The sequence below is a fragment of the Catharus ustulatus genome, chromosome 12, assembly GCF_009819885.2.
Source record: "Catharus ustulatus isolate bCatUst1 chromosome 12, bCatUst1.pri.v2, whole genome shotgun sequence".
NCBI lineage: Eukaryota > Metazoa > Chordata > Aves > Passeriformes > Turdidae > Catharus > Catharus ustulatus.
Window position 1 is genome coordinate 534,078 of NC_046232.1, and position 22,131 is coordinate 556,208.

The 22,131-nt window shown below is 43.6% G+C and overlaps 1 protein-coding gene across 3 annotated transcripts in view; it reads right to left on the minus strand.

Annotated features, from left to right (window-relative positions):
- Window positions 1-2,539: 2,539 nt before the first annotated feature.
- DAPK2 (death associated protein kinase 2) overlaps window positions 2,540-22,131 on the minus strand; it is a 40,977-nt gene continuing 21,385 nt past the window's right edge. For 2 of the 3 annotated variants that reach the window (XM_033070875.1, XM_033070876.1), the window contains exons 4-10: window positions 19,276-19,414; window positions 17,722-17,851; window positions 16,568-16,616; window positions 15,871-15,897; window positions 12,057-12,209; window positions 10,648-10,693; window positions 6,798-9,843 (exon numbers count right to left, since the gene is read on the minus strand). In XM_033070875.1, coding sequence (XP_032926766.1) covers window positions 9,208-9,843; window positions 10,648-10,693; window positions 12,057-12,209; window positions 15,871-15,897; window positions 16,568-16,616; window positions 17,722-17,851; window positions 19,276-19,414 — 1,180 coding nt within the window. In that variant the 3' untranslated portion in view covers window positions 6,798-9,207. Of the gene's footprint in view, window positions 5,082-5,589; window positions 5,671-5,841; window positions 5,932-6,797; window positions 9,844-10,647; window positions 10,694-12,056; window positions 12,210-15,870; window positions 15,898-16,567; window positions 16,617-17,721; window positions 17,852-19,275; window positions 19,415-22,131 lie in introns of those variants that run through there. The other variant, XM_033070877.1, reaches the window with a different exon arrangement.

Here is a 22,131-nt window from a genome sequence, read left to right on the forward strand (position 1 = left end):
TGTCTTTTTATTAAACCTTTTAGATTTTACCAAGACAGTGAAACGTATTTTTCACAGGCTCCTCTGCAGCACCAGGATGGCCTTCCCGGCCCGAGGAACCCCCTGAACCCCAGCAGAGTCACTGCAGGGCAGGGTAGGGCCGGCACCGGCACAGACCCAGGCCCAGGCCCAGGCCCAGAACCAGAGCCAGACCCAGAGCCAGGCCCAGGCCCAGAGCCAGACCCAGAGCCAGGCCCAGGCCCAGAGCCAGAGCCAGAGCCAGAGCCAGGCCCAGACCCACTCCCCTGAGGCGCTGCTGTTTCCCCCTTGTGGGGCTCCAGAGCCGCGGCCTCACCTCAGGGCCCGCTCCCGGCCTGGGCAAACACTCACAAACACACAAATACACACCCCGATACCGTCCAGCTTTCCAATGTTTTATTAGCAAATCACAGGAACAAATATCAATGCTGGTTTTGACAGTCTGTGCTATTTCCAGGCACAAAACAAAACAAAAAAAAAATAAAAATTAAAAATCAGTGTTTCTCTTAATAGAAATATATGTAGATTAAAAAAACATCACCATTAAAATAAGATAAAAGTAGCCAAATAGCCATCCTTTAATAAAAATACTTGTGGGCTTTTGTGAGTTTTTTTATTGTGCTTTTCCATTTTTTCCCCAGACTATCACTTTATTTCTTTCCAAGTTTCCTACTGCAAAACAGAAAAATACATAGAAAATAGATTTTTTTTTCCCTCCCAGCAAAGCAGATTCTGTAACAAAAATTCTTTTAATGTAAAGCCTTCCTCCATATCCTTCTTTATTTTTGGTTGCTGGCTGAAACGAAGCTGTAGGTGGTTGTTCAAACCCAGTGGTGGTGAACAGCAGGGCGAAGGATACAGAACACCACGGCTGGGAAAACACTGAGAGGCTTCAAACACATCACCAACAGCAGTCCTGAGAACAGGAGATCCTACACTCATAGCATTCCTACCTGAACAGGAGATCCTACACTCACAGCATTCCTACCTGAACAGGAGATCCTACACTCACAGCCTTCCTACCTGAACAGACCCTACAGTCACAGCATTCCTACCTGAACAGCCAGGGAAGGGTTCTGCTGGACACAAGTGCTGCATGTTGTGCTTTTTGTCTCATTGCACGGAAAATTTCTTGAGAGCCATGGGGAGTGACTGAGGGCCAGAGTGAAAGGCCTGGCCTTGGCCTGAAGACTTAAGAGTCAGCTGGCTGTAATACCTTTGTTACACACCACCTTACATCTTTATAAAGGTAGAATTAATAAGTCAGATCTTCCTCTGTCAGCCTTTCTGCTGTGTCCCATCTTTCTCACTAGTTGCTGGGACTTTACATGAGCATGACCCCATCTCCACGAGAGCACAATCCTGATCCAATAACCTAACACCTATTTCAACCAGGGTTTAATTTTCAGAAGTGTAATTTACATACACATCCCACAATTTCAAATTTGGAAACTAAAGCTATTTTTAAAGTCCAGAAATTCAGAAGAATGCCACTGGCTTGGAGTCTGTTTGGTTTTCCACATCCTTGGGAAAGCAGGAAGCAAAATTTCGTAGGCAAGCTGGGCAGCTTTTTATCCAAATATACAGTAAATTCATTAATACAAGCCGCACTGAGTATAAGCCGCATCTCTGGGTGTTGGCAAATATTTCGGTTTTTGTCCATAAATTAGCCACACCCAATTATAAGCCGCTCTGTCGTTCGCAGCGAGGACCCGCATGCAACAAAGTTGCCAAATACTAACAGAACCGCGGCAGGGCGGGGGGTTTACTGGCTCAACTAAGGCTGTGCAGGCTCTGCCCGCTAGGGGCTGCTGACGGGGCCAGGTGGCCCAGCCCGGCGCTGACACTCGGGGCTGGCCGCCGCTTCTGGGTTCGCTCGCCCCGGCCCTACTCCCGCCGCGGCGCCGGCCAGGCACGGAGAGAGCGCCCTGCTCACGCCGCGGCGCCGGCCGGGCACAGAGAGAGCGCCCTGCTCACGCCGCGGTGCCGGCCGGGCACAGAGAGAGCGCCCCGCTCACACCGCGGCGCTGGTCGGGCACAGAGCACCCCCTGCTCCCTGAGCCACGGCGGCGGAGGGCGGGGGCAGAGCACCCCCCCTCCTCCCCGAGCCGCGGCAATGGCGGCGCAGGGCCCCCGTCGGCTCCCCGAGCCGCGGCAATGGCGGCGCAGGGCCCCCGTCGGCTCCCCGAGCCGCGGCAATGGCAGCGCAGGGCCCCCATCGGCTCCCCGGGCCGCGGCAATGGCGGCGCGCCCCCCCCCTCCCCTGTCCTCTCCGAGCCGCGGCAATGGCAGCGCGGGGCCCCCCGTCTCTCCCCTGGGCTGTGGCAGAGGAGGAAAGAGAGCTCTCCCGCCTCTCTCCCCGCCCCCCGTGCTGCCTGCAGGGAGCCAGGGCAACAGAGTAACACTGTAACAATCGCGGAATGCCGGCTTTTACTGGCAGGTGCTTGGCTCGGCGCCCTGGCTGGCACGTCTGGGGTTGTAAATGTCAGAAAATTATTCACAGATTAGCCGCCCCCGACTATTAGCCGCACTTCCGGGTTTCCACCAAAATTTTTGTCAAATTGCTGCGGCTTGTATTTGTGAAATTACTGTATATTTGTATTGTTCTGTCTATGAAAGATTCTCTCCAGACACTGCGATGGTTTAACCCTGGCTGGCAGCTAGACCCCACACAGCCCCTCCCTCACCTTCCCCTGGCCCTGGTTGGGAGGAGAATGGGAAAGCAAACCTTGAGGGTTACTTTGAGATAAGAACAGTTTTATAAGTGAACAAAACCAAAATATTATAATAATAATTAATAATAATGGCAAGGAAAAGAGAGGAATAAAACCCAGTGAAGACAAGTGATGCACAACACAACTGCTCAGCACCCATTGCCCAATGCCCAGCCCACTCCCAGCAGTGACCTGTGGCTCCCCAGCCAAGTCACCCCAGTTTACATACTAAGCATGACATCCCATGGGCTGGAGTATCCCTTTGATCCTTTTGGGCCAGCTTTTTGTGCACCTCCTCACCAGCAGGGCTGGGAAATGGAAAAGTCCAGACTTAGCAACAACTAAAACAGCAGCACATTATCAACAACATTATTGTTATACTGAATCTAAGTCACAGCACTGTACCAGCTACTGAGGAGAAAATTAACTCTGTTCCACTGAAATTAGGATACACTGAAACCTCAGGTTTCCCTGTTACTGCTCCCTCCTAATATATATATAACTGCAACACTTTTTGAGGATTCTGTCTCAAGAATTCCACAGAAAGTTCAGAAATACACCTTTAAATTGAATATGAAGAGAAGCCTATGCCCTTCACCTTATTCCTTGACCAGCACACGTCACAGGCTGTGGCAGCACAAGATATGAAATAAAAAGAAATTAAATAAGTGGTATAAGAACGCAGTGCCATATTTGCAGAAACATTTACTCTCTGGCTTCCACAATCCATATATCCACATTCTCTTTCCTTTCCTCCAACTTTCCCAGTCCAGGACCACCTCCATGTCCCTCTCATATTCATTCCTCTCTACTGCTTTTTTCCTCCCACCCTCTCCTTCATTTTATGTTTTTTCCATCAAATCCTACGTTCTGCCTCTCTTCTCCAAAGCTTCTCATACATTTCCTTCCTTTCACAGAAGTAATTTCTTACCAACTACATTTTAGTCTCTAACTAAGCAAGAATGCAAAGTTACAAATAAAAGTACATATTTCTATTTCTTTCTTAGAAACTGGAAGCCATCAAAATTAGGCTTATACCAGTTTTCAACACATTCTGCTCTAAAACCACAGCCTAGAGGTGACAAGGGTAAAGCCAAACAAAATCAGTTTCCTCATCCATCTATAGTTGTTTCTAATAGACCTGCTTTCTGATTTTTAATTCATTAAATGGCAAAATAAATAGGAACTTCTAACAGCAAATACATTCAATGAAAAAATACCCTAGTCTATGCACATTTTTTGGTACCAATTGAACAATACTGGCTTAGAAACTAATATAGTTTAAATGATGCAACTTCCCTGTGCAAAGATGTTACATCAATATCAAAGTGCTTATTTCCTCAGTTTTGGATACAGCTCCCTGAATAAAATACAGATGTCTGTAGTCTGGGTTATATGTAAACAGCACCTATTCAAATAGGTGTTAACAAGCCTCCAATTTGCTGACAATAAATAATATTGACAACAATAACAAAGACTAATAAAGACTATTTCTTCACACACCTTAGGTTTCTAATGGCCTTTTTATGGTGAGGCATCCTGTCATCATTCCATGAAAATGTTGTATTTGGGCGCATGTCAATCACTACAGAATTTTTTTCTCTTTTTCATCCAAAAATTGCGTTGGCCTACCTCGGTGCCACATTGTCAGTCACTCACACTGACAATGCGAGTTGTGCTAATCCTCAGCCACAGACAACAGCCAGAGCACAGTTCTTGTTGCATTTCAGAGCTACTTACTGCCAGGTTCACAAAATCAAGGTTATGATATGTAATGGCATTGTGATTTTCTCTTCAGTGACAGCAATAACAGAGTACTGCAAACAGCTAACAAAGCCTGCCAGATATCTGCCATGAAATATTTATGCTATTAACAAATATAAAAATTGCATTTAAAAAATCATTTAGACTCACTAGCAATTTCCCTGACTGAAATAATAATGCACACAGTCTTAATTACTGTGAGGAATGTGAATTATTCTGCAGTAAAAGATTATCAGTAGAAACCCCACACCCTGAGTGCAGTTGACATCAGAAATAGACTGAAGTATCACTGAGACACTCAACAGATAAAAGCACTCCAACTGGTGCTGTAGCACTTCCCTGGGAATGCCCAGTAAGGATTTAAGGCCATCATCCAGTTGTTGGTGTGGTTTGAGAAGCACGAAGCATCATACCAAGGACTCAGACAAGAAGTCCAAGTGTGTTGCCAGGACTGCTTGCTTCAGCAAGGATGAAGGTTTCCTGTCTCCTGCCCATGGAATTCTCATCCCATTATGATATGCTGCTTCTCCTCTGAAGAGGAGCTTTTCTTTGGGGAAGGTCCTCACTGTCACTTTCGCAGTTTCTCTGAAATAGAAAGGCCACAAAGTCTCTGTCATGTAAATGAGATACCATGCCCTTAAACAATATTATCAGTATCATCTGTTGAGAAGAGCAGAGCTAATAGAGCCCTCAGAGTTTCACTCCAGGTCACAGGCAGTGCTGGGGTCCCCCATCCTCCATCACAGAGCTGGGCACAGGAGTAGTGAGCTCCCCGTGACTCCTGGGATATCATCACACCCCAGGGTCACTGCCTGGGATCCAGACATTATCTGCAGCCTCCTGGCTGCTCCTTCACACAATAACTGTGCTTAGCCCCTAGAAGGCCTGTCAAGTCACTGGCCCTCCCTGCACAGGATTCCTGTCACAGTAACACAACATACAGCAGCAATAAAGACACAAATGGTGCCACGGCCCCATCTGGTTTCCCACTCTGAGCCACTGCTGTCCTGTTGGGCTGCGCATCCCTCTGAGGACAGCAGAAAGGACTGCACAATAAGACTGGCTCTTCTCCCCGTGTGAGGAATGCACCTACCGAGCTCTCATCCTGTGCCAGCACCTTCCTCACCAGCGAGCGCGATAAGTGGTTGCACAGTGAAACAATCCGGTACGACAGCTGTGCAGAGAGGAACAAAACCAGTTGACCACACAGACCCAGTGCTGATATCCAAACACATTTCATTCATTCACTGCCTAGCACAGTTCTACATTCGAGCTCTAGCTTGCCCTCTGATCCCATCAGGCTTGGGAAGCCACATGTGGGGAGGATTAAAGCTCGTTGTCATACCTTCCATCGCCGCCTAGCATACTGCCTTTTGAAGTTCTCCATGTTAACAACAGATGATTTCCGAACCAAAGCCTGCTGCTTGTCCATGGGCTGGAAGATAAAAGAGCAATTTTATTGTTTGCCTCCCCTTTGGTGCATAAAATAAGCAAGATACCTAATGTACACTGGAGCTGGCTGAAAGAAAGCTGGGGAAGCTGAAGATTCATAGAGGTAAAAGTAGAAGAAAAATAATTAAATCTAGCCCACTCTGGGCCTAGACAGGACCCTTTTGATCACAAATAAAATCCTAAAACTAGCAGCTGCTAAGGCTGTGTTTTCACTTTGTAAACTTGCTAAGGTGCTTCTGGTGCACCCTAACCTGCCCCATCTCCCTTTCCTCTGCATGACATCACTGTAATAAAATGGGACACAGGTAGCTGTCATGTGGTATTAGTGACAAGGATACATGCCAGCTGAAAAAAACCCATCTTTGTCCTGTAACCATAGCCAGAGTATGAGAACACAAGGCATTGACACCCTGGCAATAAAATAATGGCAATATCTGACTATGGAAAAATAGGAACAAAAAAGAATATAGATCAGACTTCAGACACATGCCTAGCATTTTGGATGTCAACCTGGTGTTAAGGAACAGAGGTTCCACAAATCGTGGCACACTCCTGAGAATGAAGCACATTTCAATTCCAAAAGCACATAAAAATTTGCCTAAACCATAAACCTAAATCTGATGGATTGAGAGAAAAAATGGTTCAAAACCAGATCAGGCAAGGGTGAAAAGAGAAAGGCCAGGAATCAGGCCTTCAAAGAGTATGGAGTGACAACCATTCCAGCTGTTCTGGTCTGCATATGCAGGAGGTAGATAACACAGAAATATTTGTACTGAACTGGACTGGAATGCAACCAAGTCATGTACCTGAAACAGCAAGAGTACCAAAGGAGAATGGAAAACACATCAGTGAGGATTTAAACATCTTTTTCAGCAAAATAATTTAAAATGTTTGAGACAACAAATTCACTTTTCTCATCAAATGCTGTGTTTAGCATTTTTGCAGGTATTTCAGCAGCACTTCAAGGAACCAAGCTATCAGCTGGGCCCCCTTCTCATTTAGATGCACACACCATTTGCATTCAACAGAACTGGGACAATTCAGCATGAAATACATTTTCCTCATGCTGCAAACAGCCAGCATGGTGCAACAGGGAAGCAGAAATCAATTTGAAGTGGAAAAAATGTCACTGGCTAAATGTCAGCTGTACAATCATTATGAAAAATTTCCCAGTGCCCTTTCAGCAAAAGAACTCTCAATAACTCACTTGACTGAAGACTGCTAATAACCACCTCTCCATTTTAAGTACCCTGCAGCCCAGTGACCTTGTCCTTCTCCCAGTGATCAGCATCTCTTCCCAAAAGCACTATGTGATGAGCCTCAAGGACTGAATCACAACAACTTTACCAGCACCCAAACTGCTCAGGAACAAGGTTAATGCTCCTTCCCATTGTGCCAGTGCATTTGTTCATAAACAAAATCAAGATGAACAAAGAATATGAGATCATGGCTGAGGAGAGGCAGGCTCTCTTTCTTGAGGGTGTTTGCTGCAAATTCTAACATTCACTTAAGTTACATTTTAGGAATTAAAGCTCTCTCCCCCTGACAATAAAATCCTGTGTTACAGTTCCCCATGGCAATTCTTAATGGGTCTTCCAGCTCAAAGGAACCTGCAGAAGCATCTGAAACAATAAAAAATGGACACATGCAAAATTCTCAATGCTATTTGTCACAGTAGAGCCCAATTCTCCTCAGCCATCAACGCTAGCCTGCCAGGGTCACATTCTGGCCTACACTACTTTGAAGCTTTTGAAAACTTCACATACTGAGCCAAGAACAATGCCACAGAGAGCACATCGAGTTTCCAGCCTCCTTCATGTACAATGACAGGAACAATAATATTCCAAGTGAACAACTGTTTCCACAACTGATTTTCATCAGCCTCTGCACATCTTTGTGAGCATGTAGCAGTAATGGGTCCACTGTACTCTGCACAAATTGGAGGAGAGCATGCTTTTATCTTTTTATCTCAAAGTAGGAAGGATTATTCTTAATCGTGTTAGGAACAACAACAACAATTCAGTTTATTTAGGTCATTAACTTCTTTGCAAAAGGAGGAGGGAGGAGGGGCACTGAAAGATATACTCTCATATATATATATATAGAATCAATCTAGCTGGACTTGCGCTATTATCTCACTGGCTCTTGTACTTGCACAACAGTCACCTTGCAGCAAATGCCCACAGAAACTTGGCATCTTTGTCAGTTACTAACTATCAGGGAACAACTACATCCTGCATAAATAACCATTTATTGTGTTCAAAAACAAGATTGGTGCATATTAATACAGTATAACTAAATGACTTCTTTGAAATACAAGACAGCAGGCCATGATTCAAGGTTAGGTCAACTTTACTTTTTAAAACCTAAGGAAAAAAATCCTTGTAGTAAGAACACTAGTTTCAAATGCCACACCACAGATTAAATTAGTTGTAGCTCTGTAATCTTCACTGTAGAAAATAAGCCAGCGGACTATGTTACCACTTAGTCACAAATTGACATTTGCACTGCAGAATTACAGCATCATTTGATCATTACAAGTTCTCAGTGGTGCCTTTGGAATAGGATATCTTTGATATAGGACAGGAAACTCAGCTGTCCATTAACCCTTTAGTTCAAAATTCACCTTTCCTTTGATGGTAAAAGAGTTCACCCTGCACAACTGGCATAAACACTAATCCTAACAGTCTTCATTGGCAGCCATTTCACAGAGGATTTCCACATTACTTGTTAAATGTTAAATCACTGCACCGTTTGCTTTGTTTTACAGGACAGATTTAACTTTTGCAAATATTTGTCTCCTAAGGTGTATGGAACTGCCTGCAGCAGGGCTACCCAGCTGTTTCCTTTAGCCAACCAAAATGCCATAAGGGGATTTTTATTAGTTTCCAGGCACCCAGTTTCTAGTAAATACAGACTGACTTATTCTTTATTCCACATTAATTACCTAGCAATCATTAGGAACTGTAATACACTATGCAGAATAAAACAGAGGCAATACCAAAGGCTTTGCTGTTGGATGTGTCCATACCACTATGATAATCTTGTTCCTGCAAGTTCAGACACCGAATATGGAAAAAAAAACCAGCTTCAAAACTAGAAACCACTGGGAGATTACAGCTTTGGTCAGCAGCTTGTGTAATACATCAGAACTTCTACTTTAATTCTAGGTCATGTTTCTGTGTAGAATCTGTGCGCTGGAACCCTTTTAAACTGATGTACATTGAAACAAGCAACAAACCCTGTGCTTAGCCTGATCTCAGTGTTTCTGATGGGATTCTGTCACATCAAGATTCAACCCTGCAAGGAATTCTTCACAGCAAGATCTATTTAACAGCTCCATGAGTGATTCATTGATATCTCTGTTGAAAACAAAGTTCCCATTCACACAGGCCTCATTTTGCAGCTGAAAAGTGCTCATGAAGTCCTGTATCCAGGTGAGCTCTGCAGCTAGCTCCTGCCTGAGGGACTCATAGTGGCCCTGCAGCTCCGAGTATTTGCCACCCACAGCTGCCAGGCTGGTGCCCACGGCGGCGATCTCGGTGTGCAGGTGCCTTTTCAGGGACTCCACCTTGCGGCACTCGTACTTGAGCTGGGACAGCTCGTGCCTCGCACGCTCGCTCTCCTCTCGGTACCAAGCTTCTTTCTCACTGTAAATGGAGAGCAGCGCATCCATGTCCTCCTGCAGGGAGCTGTGGGATGCGGCCAGGGCACCAAAGCCACGCTCCACACGGGAAATGTCCTCCATGACATGGGCAAAGCGCTCGAAGTTGATGTAGGTGTTGTTGGGGGGCATGCTGGAGTGGCATTTGATCGTGTACTCCCTCAGGCGCTTGGTCTTCAGCTGCGTGCTGTCCACCTTCTTGGGCTCCTGCACCTTGCTTTCATCCTTCAGCTGGTGAGCCGTCAGACAGAGGAACCAACGTTACTGAATGTTTACTGAACTGCAGCAATTCAACAGCTCTACCCAAGGATGCAGCCTGGCTTCCACAATGCTGGGACATCCTTGGCCCACAAAGACTTTCCTTCATGCATTTGATCAAAAGAAACAAACACCGAACACACAAGCCCAGAACTAAATGTAACAAGTGATGCACATTCATTCCAATGTGATAAGTGCAAAAACAACATGGCTGCAACTTACTCTCATGCTAATTTTTAGCAACTAACAGTGTCAAAGCTACCAATACTTGTAGGAGGAAAGCTGAGACTAGCTAAATGTATTTTCAACAAGAGACTTATCCACGTAAGCAAGCAATGTTTCTAATGAAAAAATACACACAGACACACAAATGTAAGCAGACCAGAACACAGGGTGAAGCAGTTCTGTCTTCAGAGAAATTATATTTTCCATATTGATTGCAGTCAACTCTCAATTCAAGAAAGCACCAAAGGCAACACACAGTATATGCCCATGCAAACAGAGAAGAATGGAAAAATGCAAAGCCCAGTCCAATATGGGATAATGGAATGTGCAATAAACTTCAGAGCTTTGTTACTCTCTTTGTGAAAGTTATGATAATAAAGGAAGTAATTTGCAGAAATCCAAGGATTTGGTCAGACTCAACCAATTTCCTCCCAGTACATCACAAAGTACTTAGGGGGCAGTTTTCCATTTAACACACCAGTAAGCGTGTGAATATGATCTCTGCTTTGCTCATGAAAAAAAGCAAGATCTTTTTTCTTTTTTCAGCCTTACCGTTATCCAAGGATGAGACAGAGCTTCCTGAATTGTGAGCCGCTTCCTAAAAAATAGACAGGAAAAAAAAACCCCAAAGGCTTGAATGAAAAATACCTGGTACACAAGTCCACTGACCCACACTCCTCCCAGGCTTCCTATGAAGGATTTAGCAGGATAATTCCAGGACAAACCCCCAAATTTCAGGGTTATGTTTTCTCCCTGAGGCATACCACTTGTGTGCAGTTTAGTTACTGTTCTAAACTTCAGCAGATAACTGTCCTTACTCCACACAACTCCAATTCTTATTTCATCAAAATCTACCTGTACTTCTGCACAAAAAGTAATACAAAACTCCTTTGCTTTGTTTGTCCAACATGCTTAGAAAATACCTTCTTGCTATACACCTTTGATACGACTGTGTCTGAATAAACAGTAATTATACCAGAGGTAATCAACAATAATTATACCAAAGCTGTCCTTTGGAACACGGTATTGCAGCACTGCAGGAGCTGCTGTTTCCTGACAGCAACATTTCTGGGTGGAATACTGCCAACCTAATCAAAGTGACTCAAACCTAAGTTCCCTCTGCATTGTAGCACTTTGGTGAACAGCACGTCAAGAGCAATGAGAATCAAAGACACAAACACAGCATTGCACACGGGATGAACACCAACAGCACTGACTTCTCCTTGGAGCTGCAAGACCTGTGCAAAACTCTCATCCAACACCTGCTCTACCCCACGCTGGGGCCTGATGATTTGCAGAAATCTTCACTGAACAGCTCCTTCTCTCCTGTAGCTATTTTCTCCCCTAATGAAGCCATTAGAAAGAACCACAAGGGTCTGACTTTCCTCCAGGACAAAGAAGGTTACAGGGAAGGAGAGGCTACTTCTGTGAGCACTTTATTAAAAGCAAGAAAAACAAAAAAAACCCAGACTGTGGTTCCTGTAACCTGGGAACAAAGATCTGCATAGCCGTCACACACACCCGAGGTAAGTGACACAGATACAGAGACTCAGAACAACTCCATAGCAGCACATGCAGTGATTTTTCTGGCATTGCGCCACTGGGGGCATACTCTGGGCAGGTATCACCTCCTTGGAAGTGGTTCATAAGAGACTGAAATAGTGGAGTGGTTGTTACCCTGAACCCAAGATTGTGCACACTATTTTCAGTCCTTCAGCTACACCCTTTTGTGCCACTTGACTCAGGTGAGAATTCAGTCCTGAATGGGGCATTTAGCTGAGGAGATCTGGTTCCTCTCCTCAGGCTTTCTGGGTGCAGTGATTAACTGGGGACTTAGCAGCATCTTCCTGTCTTGCTCCTGACTGGCAATACAAGCTGCAAGAAAAGCTTTTTCACTTGTCAAGCCACATTTCACCAGGTTTATTTTAGAGACAAAGGGGTCTTTCGGAATATTTGCTTACCGTGTATCTTTCACCAGCAGTTTCCGAATAAAGTCTTTTGCCAGGTCACTAGTATTACTGAAAAATTCTTCATCAAAATCATAATTCACAGCTGTGATGTTGGCAAGTGTTTCTTGTTTAGTTTCTCCAAGGAAAGGTGATGCCCCGCTAAGCCTAGATAAGCCAGAAAGAAGAATCAGTTGGGAAAATAAACAGCAGAAGTCCCCTAAGGAAATTACAGTGACTGTGGAATATTCTCTTAGGACATTTGTGGCTCCTGTGTTGAAGCAGCTCTGCCATGTAGGAAAAACCAGGGCCAGGTTTGGCTCACTTGGTTATGAGCCAGACTTGTACTGGAAGTCTCCAGTGCAGCATTAACGCATGCACACAGAGAGAAATGCACAGATTCTCCTCTCCCAAGTGTCTCATTTAAGTCATTGCTAATCAAACTAGAAAAAGTTCCAGCTGAGGAGAGTCTCCATCCTTGTGAACCCACAAAGACTACCAGGCTGAAGCTTCTATAACCTTCAAGTAGATCATGTAGTGTTTATACGGTTTTTCTTCAGGAAAGAAAAGCTCAGCCTCTGCTTCTTGTCTCTCGGCAAAGCTGCTGCTGAGTTCCCTGCACAGTGCATTCAAGCAGGAGACCTTTCTCAGTGGAAGCAAAAGTCAATGCATGACCAGAAGCCAGGCACGTGGCCTTGCCCAGGAGCCAGCTCCACCGGACAAGGCAGGGCCATGCTGCTCAGTAAAAGGAATCCACAGGCAAAAGGGCTTTGGCTGCAATCAAATCCAAATGTTTCTGAACAATACAAAATTTCATTCCCTCGGCACTCTGCTCCAGCTGCAAGGATATAACGGAGACAGCATCATAATAAAATGCCATTTAGCAATCTTGACTTAAGAAAAAGCTTTCCTCCTGATTTGTCTGTCTCTCAGCTGTGACTGTGACCTTCATCTCTGATGACTCTGCACCTCTGCTCCATAAAACTCATGTCAGAACAGAGTCATCCCAAATCCTTCCTGCCCTGCCTTTCCTCCAGGCTCCTCCTCCCCCAACACAAAGCCATGCTGACTTGCAAAAGTCTGGTTTGCAGGAAATGTTATTTATACCAAGGAAATCGATCTCACCCCATTTTTATAATCTCCTGGGCTATTATTGTTCTTATCTATAAGCACAATTTGATACCATAGATATATGTACAATTTGATAACGTAGTTTCAGGGTGCAGCAGGCTCAAAACAGGACTGCAGCAAACTCGAGGGAACTGAACTGAGGTTTTGAATACTAAACCATTTGCTTACATGATCCCATTCTCAACAGACTTTTTACCTTGCCTATATTGCCACCACCGGGTTGGCTGGGAATATTGAGGGATAAGCAGAAAGTTAGATGGGGATGCCTGAGCCTTTCAGCCCAATGCCCAGCTACCACATGTGGTTTTATGCACAGAATAAACACTCAAGTGCATAAACTTCCCCCTCTACAATCCTACAACACCACCAAAGCATCTGACAGAGCAAGAGAGCATGAGTGAGGTCCTCCAGCTGTCTTTGATGGAGTAAATTTCATCCCATAAACCACAGCCAGTCTCAACTCTTAAGAGGTTTTGCATACTTCCTCTTGAGCCTTGGTTCAATTTCTGCTGGCTACAAGCAGGCACTCTCCACAGACTGTGGGCTTTGCTCCAAAACTGAAGCTTGGAAACCTCCCCTAGGGACTTGGTTTCTTTTCCCTTTCCCCAAATTATGCCATGAAGCAGCTGTAAATTCCACCTTCTGGCCCTTTGCTGAAAGCCAAAATCAACAGCGGTCTATTCTCTGGTTTTTTCTTCTTTTCTCTCTGGAACTCAGTTTTGAAATCTGTGAAATGGGAGGATTCTCAAATCCTAATGTGCAATGCAAATGCCTTTTGTCATATCCTGACTTAGTGCCTATAAACATGTACCAGCAGACCTCAGTAACAAAGATTTGCCCTTACAGCCCATGGAATCACTCCTGAGTTACTGAACTGAGGACTTGGATGCATTTTGATCTTTACATCCCATGACAGCATCCATCTGATTGCTGCCACGTTGCTGAAGCAGGTGGTATCACAGACACACCCCACTTATTCAGAACACTGCTGAGCAAAAGGTTCTACAATTAGGAGGCAATAGAGTTGAAGACATGCAGATTTCCATACCCTATCCCACAGGCTGATCATTCCCACCATAAAAAGTTCTTTTCTTCTGATAATTTGCAGCAAGACATTTTTAATGCTTTAATCAGCATGGCAGTCATTAGTAGCCAAGCCAAGGTCTCCTGTGCTGGGTGCAGTACAGGATCTGCTCCCTTGCTCTGGCCCAGCACAGACCCCTCAGTGTAACAGGAAGACCTGAGGAGCAGATGGCTCTGTGCATCACTAATCAATGGTAAGTATTCCCACCAGCTTAACCTCAGCTCCTAAGTGTTCCTCTCATCAAACAGAACACCCATTTTACAAAACCACAAAGTTTAATGCCCTGGCAAGTACAGGTGTGTCAGTGCAGACCAGAGTGCTGATAAAAAACAAGAGTCTGGACAGAATTTAAATCCCTTTTCCTGAGCTTGGGCTCAACCAATATCCCAAACTTTTCTTTGCACTGCAGAAAAGCTGGGAATTTGTAGCACTGAATCTGATTCCTCTGACCCTACCTCTATTTTACAGCTTTTGGGGTTTAACCCTTGTGCATAGGCCAAGATTTATTTTCCACATAGAAAAGACAATCCCTCCCCTTGAAACCTCTGTACTTGTCCTGACCCCAGAGCTGAATAGTGCAAATCAATCTAATACAGGAGTCCACCTCCTTCAAGTCTGACAGCAAGTTACTGCTCAGAGGATCACACGGAACAGCCAAAGCCGAGGGTGCAACATTCCCAGCAGCAGTGTCCACTCCCTGCTCCCCAGAAGTTACAGGATTTCAATGGAAGCAGTTAGGATCAAGGATCACTGTCTACTCCTGCAATTCTCATGACAAATGAGAGGAAAAGCAAGCAGTGCTGTTTCTCTGGTGCATACATCTATTGTCCTACAAGCAGTTTCCCAAATTGCCAAGTTCCATCTTAAAACTCTCAACTGTTTGTCCCCAGATGCCCACAGAAATTCATTTCTTTGAGAGCCTGAGCATAATTCTCTCCTTTTATTTATTCATCACCAGTTGACACACTTTTCTTCCAAAGAGAGTTTGTATCTAAAAAGTGTTCTGTGATCTATTTTTCCTTTATGCTTCCTGACTATAATGATATCCCAAACCAACTTTTGCCTTACTAGTTTTAACAAACCCTTTTGCTTCCTGTAAGTTGGATTCTCAGTTGCCAGGGTCACCTTCTCTGGTCCTCTTTCAGCTTAAATTCACCTTTTTGAAATGGGTGACCTTACTTATGCATAATAATCTAGACTGTTGCCTTTACAAGCAAATAAAAGCTTCCCTGTTTCCACCTGCAATAACCCAAATTGTAAATAGGACTGTTACACTTTCTGTTTCTGTGCTCTCACACTGGTAGCTCACAGTCATTCCAGGAGCAATTAATCCTCCTGGCTTTTCCATCCTCCTTCATTTGAAACTGATGAGATCCCATAAAATGCAGAAACGTCCAGTGATGCTGGGGACATTTGTTTTTCTTCTGCTCAGAATGCCCCTCATCTTTTACTCCTTTTAAATGGAAAAGGCTGTGGGATAACCCCTGTCCTTTAGACAAACCCCCATGCACCCCACATGTGCAGGTCACTAAATGACTGAAGGGAAAAGCTCTTCTGTACTGGTGTTACAGAGCTTTGGGAACATTTCCACAGGAGGGAATCTCTTGTACTCACAGTATGTAGGTGATGACTCCTATGCTCCTAAAAAACAAAAGACATTAATTGCAGGGGTTCTACATGACCAGTATTCTCCTTAATGTGCAGAATACACAAAAGTCAGTAGTAGCTGCAATAGAGGCAGGAGAGCCCATAGTGGCTTTAGTTAAGTGCCAACAGCTCTTAGAGAACAGGTTTTCGGGTGGGGGGGGGGGTTGGAAATGATTTTACAGATAACATCAAGTAATGTGGAAGTCTCTGTATTCATACTCAGTGGGTATTTACTACAGGGCACACATGAAACACAGAAAGCAGGACCAGGATGTTTGATTTGGGGTGACCTCTTTTGCCTGCAGGTGACATTAGTGTGCAGGTCTCCTCTGCATGAAGGGCTCTGATAGACAAAGGTGTCACAGGCTCTGCCAGAACATGTTTCCTTCTCACAGTGCTCCTCTGCGTGGACAGTGGCAAACAGTTAAATCTGGAACTGCCAGCACTCCAGTTTTTCAATGGAATTTTACAGAAATTAAATGTTTATTTTTAATTTAAAAGAATGTATAAAAATAGAATGACAGAACAAAGACTCATTAATTGCATTTAAGTTTGTTTTGTTTTTAATTTGTTGCAGTGCAATAGATTCTATTAAGAGCAAAATAGGAAGAAATAATTGTAGAGTACTCAGGAAAAAAAAGTACCAACACATTATAGAACTCACCACATGTCTGCAGCTAGTCCAAGTGGTTCATAGTTTACGATTTCTGGAGCTGTAAGAAACAGTTAATCAAACTGCAGCAACTGAGGTAACAAATTTTTACCAGGCTGGAGTAGCAGGCCAAGAATTATCAAAAGGGAAAAAGGGAGAGAGGGAAAAGTTAGTTACAGAATACATTGCTTATAATTTTAGAGCCTAAATAGGAGTTCAAGTTCACAGCTGTTAGAAGGGATTATGTAGAGTAACTTAGAGCATAATGCAACTGAAGAATAAGGGTAAAACAGACATTATGTAGTAATTATACTGCGAATAACAACAAATAACAAATTATTACCTCCCAAGAATGCTGCTGCCCCTAAGCATGAGCTTTTGTTTTGTTTTTTAACTGGTGCCATTACAGCAAGTTTGTACATGCCAGTCAGAAAGAGCCCTTAAGCAAGAGATTGAAATTACGTGCCAGACTGCATTGCTATCCATGTCAAACTCTATTATCTTTATAAGAAACATTTCCTCATTGGAAAACATCCCCATATAAGACTGCATGTAAGAGAAAAGAGCAAGGGTGAAATAAGTTGAAAAAAAAAAGATCTGTGACAGCTGTTTTTACTGGAATATTAATTACAGCTCTCTACCCAGCTCCCAAACAAACCCCAAAATAGAAACTAGTAGAAAGGAGTAGGATTAACCTAAAATCCAAGTGAGACAGATCAGAATTATGACCAGTGAGGAACAAAAAGAGAAGCCCACAGAAAAATGTGAGGAGATGAGGAGGTGTACAGTGTGAGGTGGTTTTATTTACAAAGCAATGACAGAGACAGCCATGTAATTGTGTACTCATGTACCACAATGCAGAGATTTGCTTACCCCAGACAACAAGTAAAAAGATTATAATTTGTATGTGCAAGTTTCCCAATCTCAATCCTGAATTTATATCTCTAAACACGTGCTTGGCAGCAGCTGACTCTCACAGGAGTGGCACATCTGGTTTACAGAAAGTACCTTTGCCTACTACAGAAAAATAATGTAAACCTCTAGAGTTAAGTGGCCTTGACTGAAATGAGATTAAAACTACTTCTATCCCTCAGTTTTTAACTTTGACAAGATGTGTCAGCATCCTCTGGAATTTGCAATAAAGCACAAAGGAACATGTCACTCACCTACAAATTCCGGAGTTCCAAATATGTTCTTAAATTCTACTCCATCTTCTATTTTGTGAGCCAGGCCAAAGTCAATGAGTTTGATGTGTGGAATAGGGATATTCTTGTCTAGAAGCATAATGTTTTCAGGCTAAAATTAACAAAAGATAGATCTATGTTATTAAATTATTAGTATCTTGGAAAGTAACAGATTTTCAAGTGGTTCTTTTCCTTTGCATGTACATCACCACAGAACAAGAAACACATACTGTGCTTAACCATTTACCTCTTTCGTCAGAGGCAGCAGGCAGTTGAAGCAGTTCAGGTGTTGGCAGACAAAATGGTACTGCTCAGCCCTGAGTGACAGCTGCATAGCACAGTACTTTTGCTGACAGCAATTTTACTGATCTGTTCTTGGAATTTACACCTCACAATATTTGCCCACTTGACTCTATACTGTGTTGTAAGCCAATGGAAGATGTTTTGTTAAATACTGAACCTATTCAGGGAAGGAAAAACTAACTTCCTCGTGAGACTAAATTGACAGCTGCAACAAGGTCAGGAAAGATGCAGGATTTACCAGCTGAACAGTTCAGAAAATGCAGAGTTGGGATCAGAGGTCCAAGATCATATGTGACAGCAAGTTATTAAATGAACACATGGCATTCCTCACAGCATTGTAAGAAAAAGCTGAAGCTTCAACTGTGAAATCAAAACTGTCATGTTTAACCCCAGACTTTAGTTTTTTACCAGATACAACATATTTCATAAAGTTCCTTCTTCAACTAAATTTCTCAGCCTTGGTTACTCCCTACCATTCACAGGTTTCAGAGTAAACTATGGGTTCAGTGTATCTCCCATGATGAGCTTCAATGCATTAATCTGTCACAACTTAACCATAAGTTCAAGGGCAGCAGTGAGAGAGTCTGATTCCCTGCTGGCAGCTGCCTGGCCTTTCCACAGCAGAATCTGATGTGCAAGTTGCTCCTGCTAACACACACTCTCAGTCAGAGCTGCACTGGGAAACAGAGCACATGAGTAATTTATTCTCACAGTCATTGGACCAAGCATGTTTTAGCCTCAGGGTAACAAGCCTGGTTTTCTTCCGTGGATCTAGGGCATATATGTTCACCACAGACACATAATGTAAGTTTCTTTAGAACAAAGAGAACAGACTGAAATGGCAAAAAGTCACTGTTACTACTCTTAGAGGACTGTTTTATTCCTTAGGTGGTGTAAACCATTGTAGCTCCACTGCAGCCAGTAGGGCTCTGTCAAGTCACGAGATAATGACGAACCATCCTCTGTCTAATCAGATCACAGATCATTAAAAATACATGTCTAATTTAACAATTGCTAAACTCCAACCCAGGCCTTTAAAACCCAGGTGAGTTATTAAGTGAATATATATTAGGTTATTTGATAGTCACTATCAGTTAAATGATTCTTTACTTATGCTTTCTGATTACTATCTTGCAATTCTTGAAAAATCTTCACTGACCACCTGACATAACCAGTTTTAAATATCAAAATTAGCAGCGGCAGATCAGCCAAAGCCCAAATCAACATCTTTACCTTTAGATCAAAGTGAGCAATTTTCTTAGAGTGAAGGTAATTCACACCATCCAAAATCTGCTTGATGAACCTGGTTGCTTCCTCTTCACTCAAAGACTCCTTCTGTGCCAGGAAGTCAAAAAGTTCTCCTCCAGAAACCCTTCAAAACACACCAAAACCATCCTGTCATGTCCTGCACTGTAATCCATAAAGTGAGTGTAAGCACAGAAAACTGAAGCAGCAAAGAACCTCAATACAGTCAGAAAAAGTCTACTCGTGCAGACAATCCTGAGTTTTGTGTTCTGGTCCCAAGTGTGCCCAAACTTCCTTTTGTCTGCAGCTCTCCTCCCTGTCAGTTAAAGACTGGCTTTTCCATTGGTGCTGCAGGGATCACAAGGGACCAGAACCAGAGTCACATTGTTTGCTGAATCCCCAGACAAGCACCTAGTTCGAAAGGTCAACTTAACCACTTCAACTGCTATTTTTCAACATTTTTGTTTTGTATGAACAAGTTTTAAGAGTCAACAACTGCCAAAGAATTACTTTTCTTAGCTGTTGTCATCAGAACCTGAGGTAGTAAAATGTGCCAACAGAATCTCTTTTCTTTCCAGAACAGCCATTAACCTGTTCTACTACAGATTCTTGCCTGACATGACCAACAGGAAAGGATTTCTTTGGTGCTGAATTTTTTAAGAAGCAAGCAGATTGTAGCAGACTGGAAAGTACCAAAACCAGTTTTCCCAAATCAAGGAAGTGCTCTTAGTTACTACAAGTTTTCACATCAAAACTGAAATCCATTCCACCCTTATTCATATAAAAGACTTATTTTCATTTCTTTGCCTTCTGCTGAGAATTCCAGTGCTATTTTTCTGTTTATCTGAAACAAGATGACTTAAATATTGAATTAGGCATCGTTTGCAGCTATTATTCATGATCATGTTTACGTTTATTGTTGCCAGTTCATGCTGTCATTAAAAGAAATCTCATTCAGATTCACTTTTGGGGGCACCCACAAAACAGTTGCGACTCTTGGGTGCTGGAGCACCACCACCTGTACTCAGACTACAGTGACAAACCAGCACAGAAATCTGTAAGGAAAACCTGGTAGTGCCTTGGTGAAATCTGTGCACAGTGAGCAGGCCAGTCCCATTTATCGAATGATTTCTGTTCAGAATGCACTTGAGCAATAACCTCTGGCAGACACTCCATCCGGCCATCAGGAGGCCAGCTGGGCTGGGGTGTGCTCTTGCACTTTTCTGGAATGTAACCATGCAGGCACCCTGCTCTCTCTTCCTCTTTTACCCTGCACAATCTCCGTGGTGATTGTTCCTTAAGCTGGACCTCTGATCTCCCTGAGGCCAGACTGCAGCCCAGCTTCGGTCCTGCAGCAGCAGCAGCTTCCACTTCAGGAGAGCTCTCAGGCTGAGCTGCTCAGCTCTGCTCTGCTCTGGGTGTTCCAGGATTCCTTCCTGCTTGGAGGAGACTGCCAACTCCCTCCAGAGCTACCTCCTCTGCTACACAGGCAGTGTCAGAAAACAGTCCAGCTCTCCAGACTGCAGTTACATAATTCTCATTCTCTCTTGCTGCCTCCAACACTGGGCACTTAAACCAGCTGGGCCAGCTGCTCAGGGCACACCAGGGAGTTTGTCCCAATGGCAACCTCACCAACATCCTGGGCAACCAGCTGTGCCCCAGGCATGACTGAAGAAACTGCAGCCTGCAAGAACGAAGGTCACAGGATATTTACTTGAGAGCTCCTTGATGTGTTTTCCTACTTCTCTTCAGTTCACGCTAACCTTGAATGAGGTTAGGGAGGGGACTTTCCAAGTTACAGAATACAGCATAAAATACAACATAAAAATAAAGGAAGTAAAAAAAAAAAGATTGAGAGAGCTTGAAGTCTCTCTGTGACTTTATCAACAAAAGACTCCCTTCTACAATGACCACATGAGCATTTCACTTTCTGAAGATCAGAGACGGGCATATATGAAAAACACTATATTAATCTTCAATCTCTTGAGGTATAGCCTAATGCATTAGCCTAAGTTGTAGAGATCTTAAAAGAGTAATCTAAAAGAAAATTCAGTAGGAGAGATGTGATGATTTCTCATTAACAAAGACTGAGGCTTTAAAACCAGGCTTCAGTAAACTGTGCCTAGAGAGTGGTAAGCAGCTTATTGCAAGATCATTCTTACCCAAGTTTACACCTGAATTCAGAGAAACCCTCAAGCAGAAGAGACTTAGCAATGCCAAAAGCCAACCATAGTGGAATCCCAGGAAAAAAACACACTTCAAGGATTAATTCCTTTGCAGTAAAACACTCATAACGGCATGAAGCTACAGTAATTTCACGATTATAAGCTGCACCATTTTTACTAAAATTTGGTCCAAACCCGGAAGTGCGGCTTGTAATCAGGTGCGGCTTATATATGGACAAAGAACAAAAAGTTGCCGACACCCGGAAGTGTGGTTCATCATCAGGTGCGGCTTATAATCGTGAAATACTGTACATTTGAACATCTAGAAAAGTTTGTTTTCTAAATCATCACCTGCAAATGCTTTTTCTCAACTGTTACAGAATGCCTTCCTCTGGTTCCAACTCCTTCCTTTTTACCATGTCACCTAATAGCATGGCAAGGAAGCAAGCAAATAATATCTTTGCTTTTCCTTTTAAGTCCAACAAAAGACAAACAACAGTGCTGCCTTACTTCTTGGTCAGAGCTGTTTGGTGTACACAACCCTGACACTTACCTGCAGAGGAGACACCAGCCTATCAATCCAGCCTGCCTCCAGGCAGTCTCTGCTGGGCAAAGTAGGCTGCAGGCAGGGCCCAGGACACAGGGAACAACAGTGACTAAGTCCCTGGACAATGTGCAG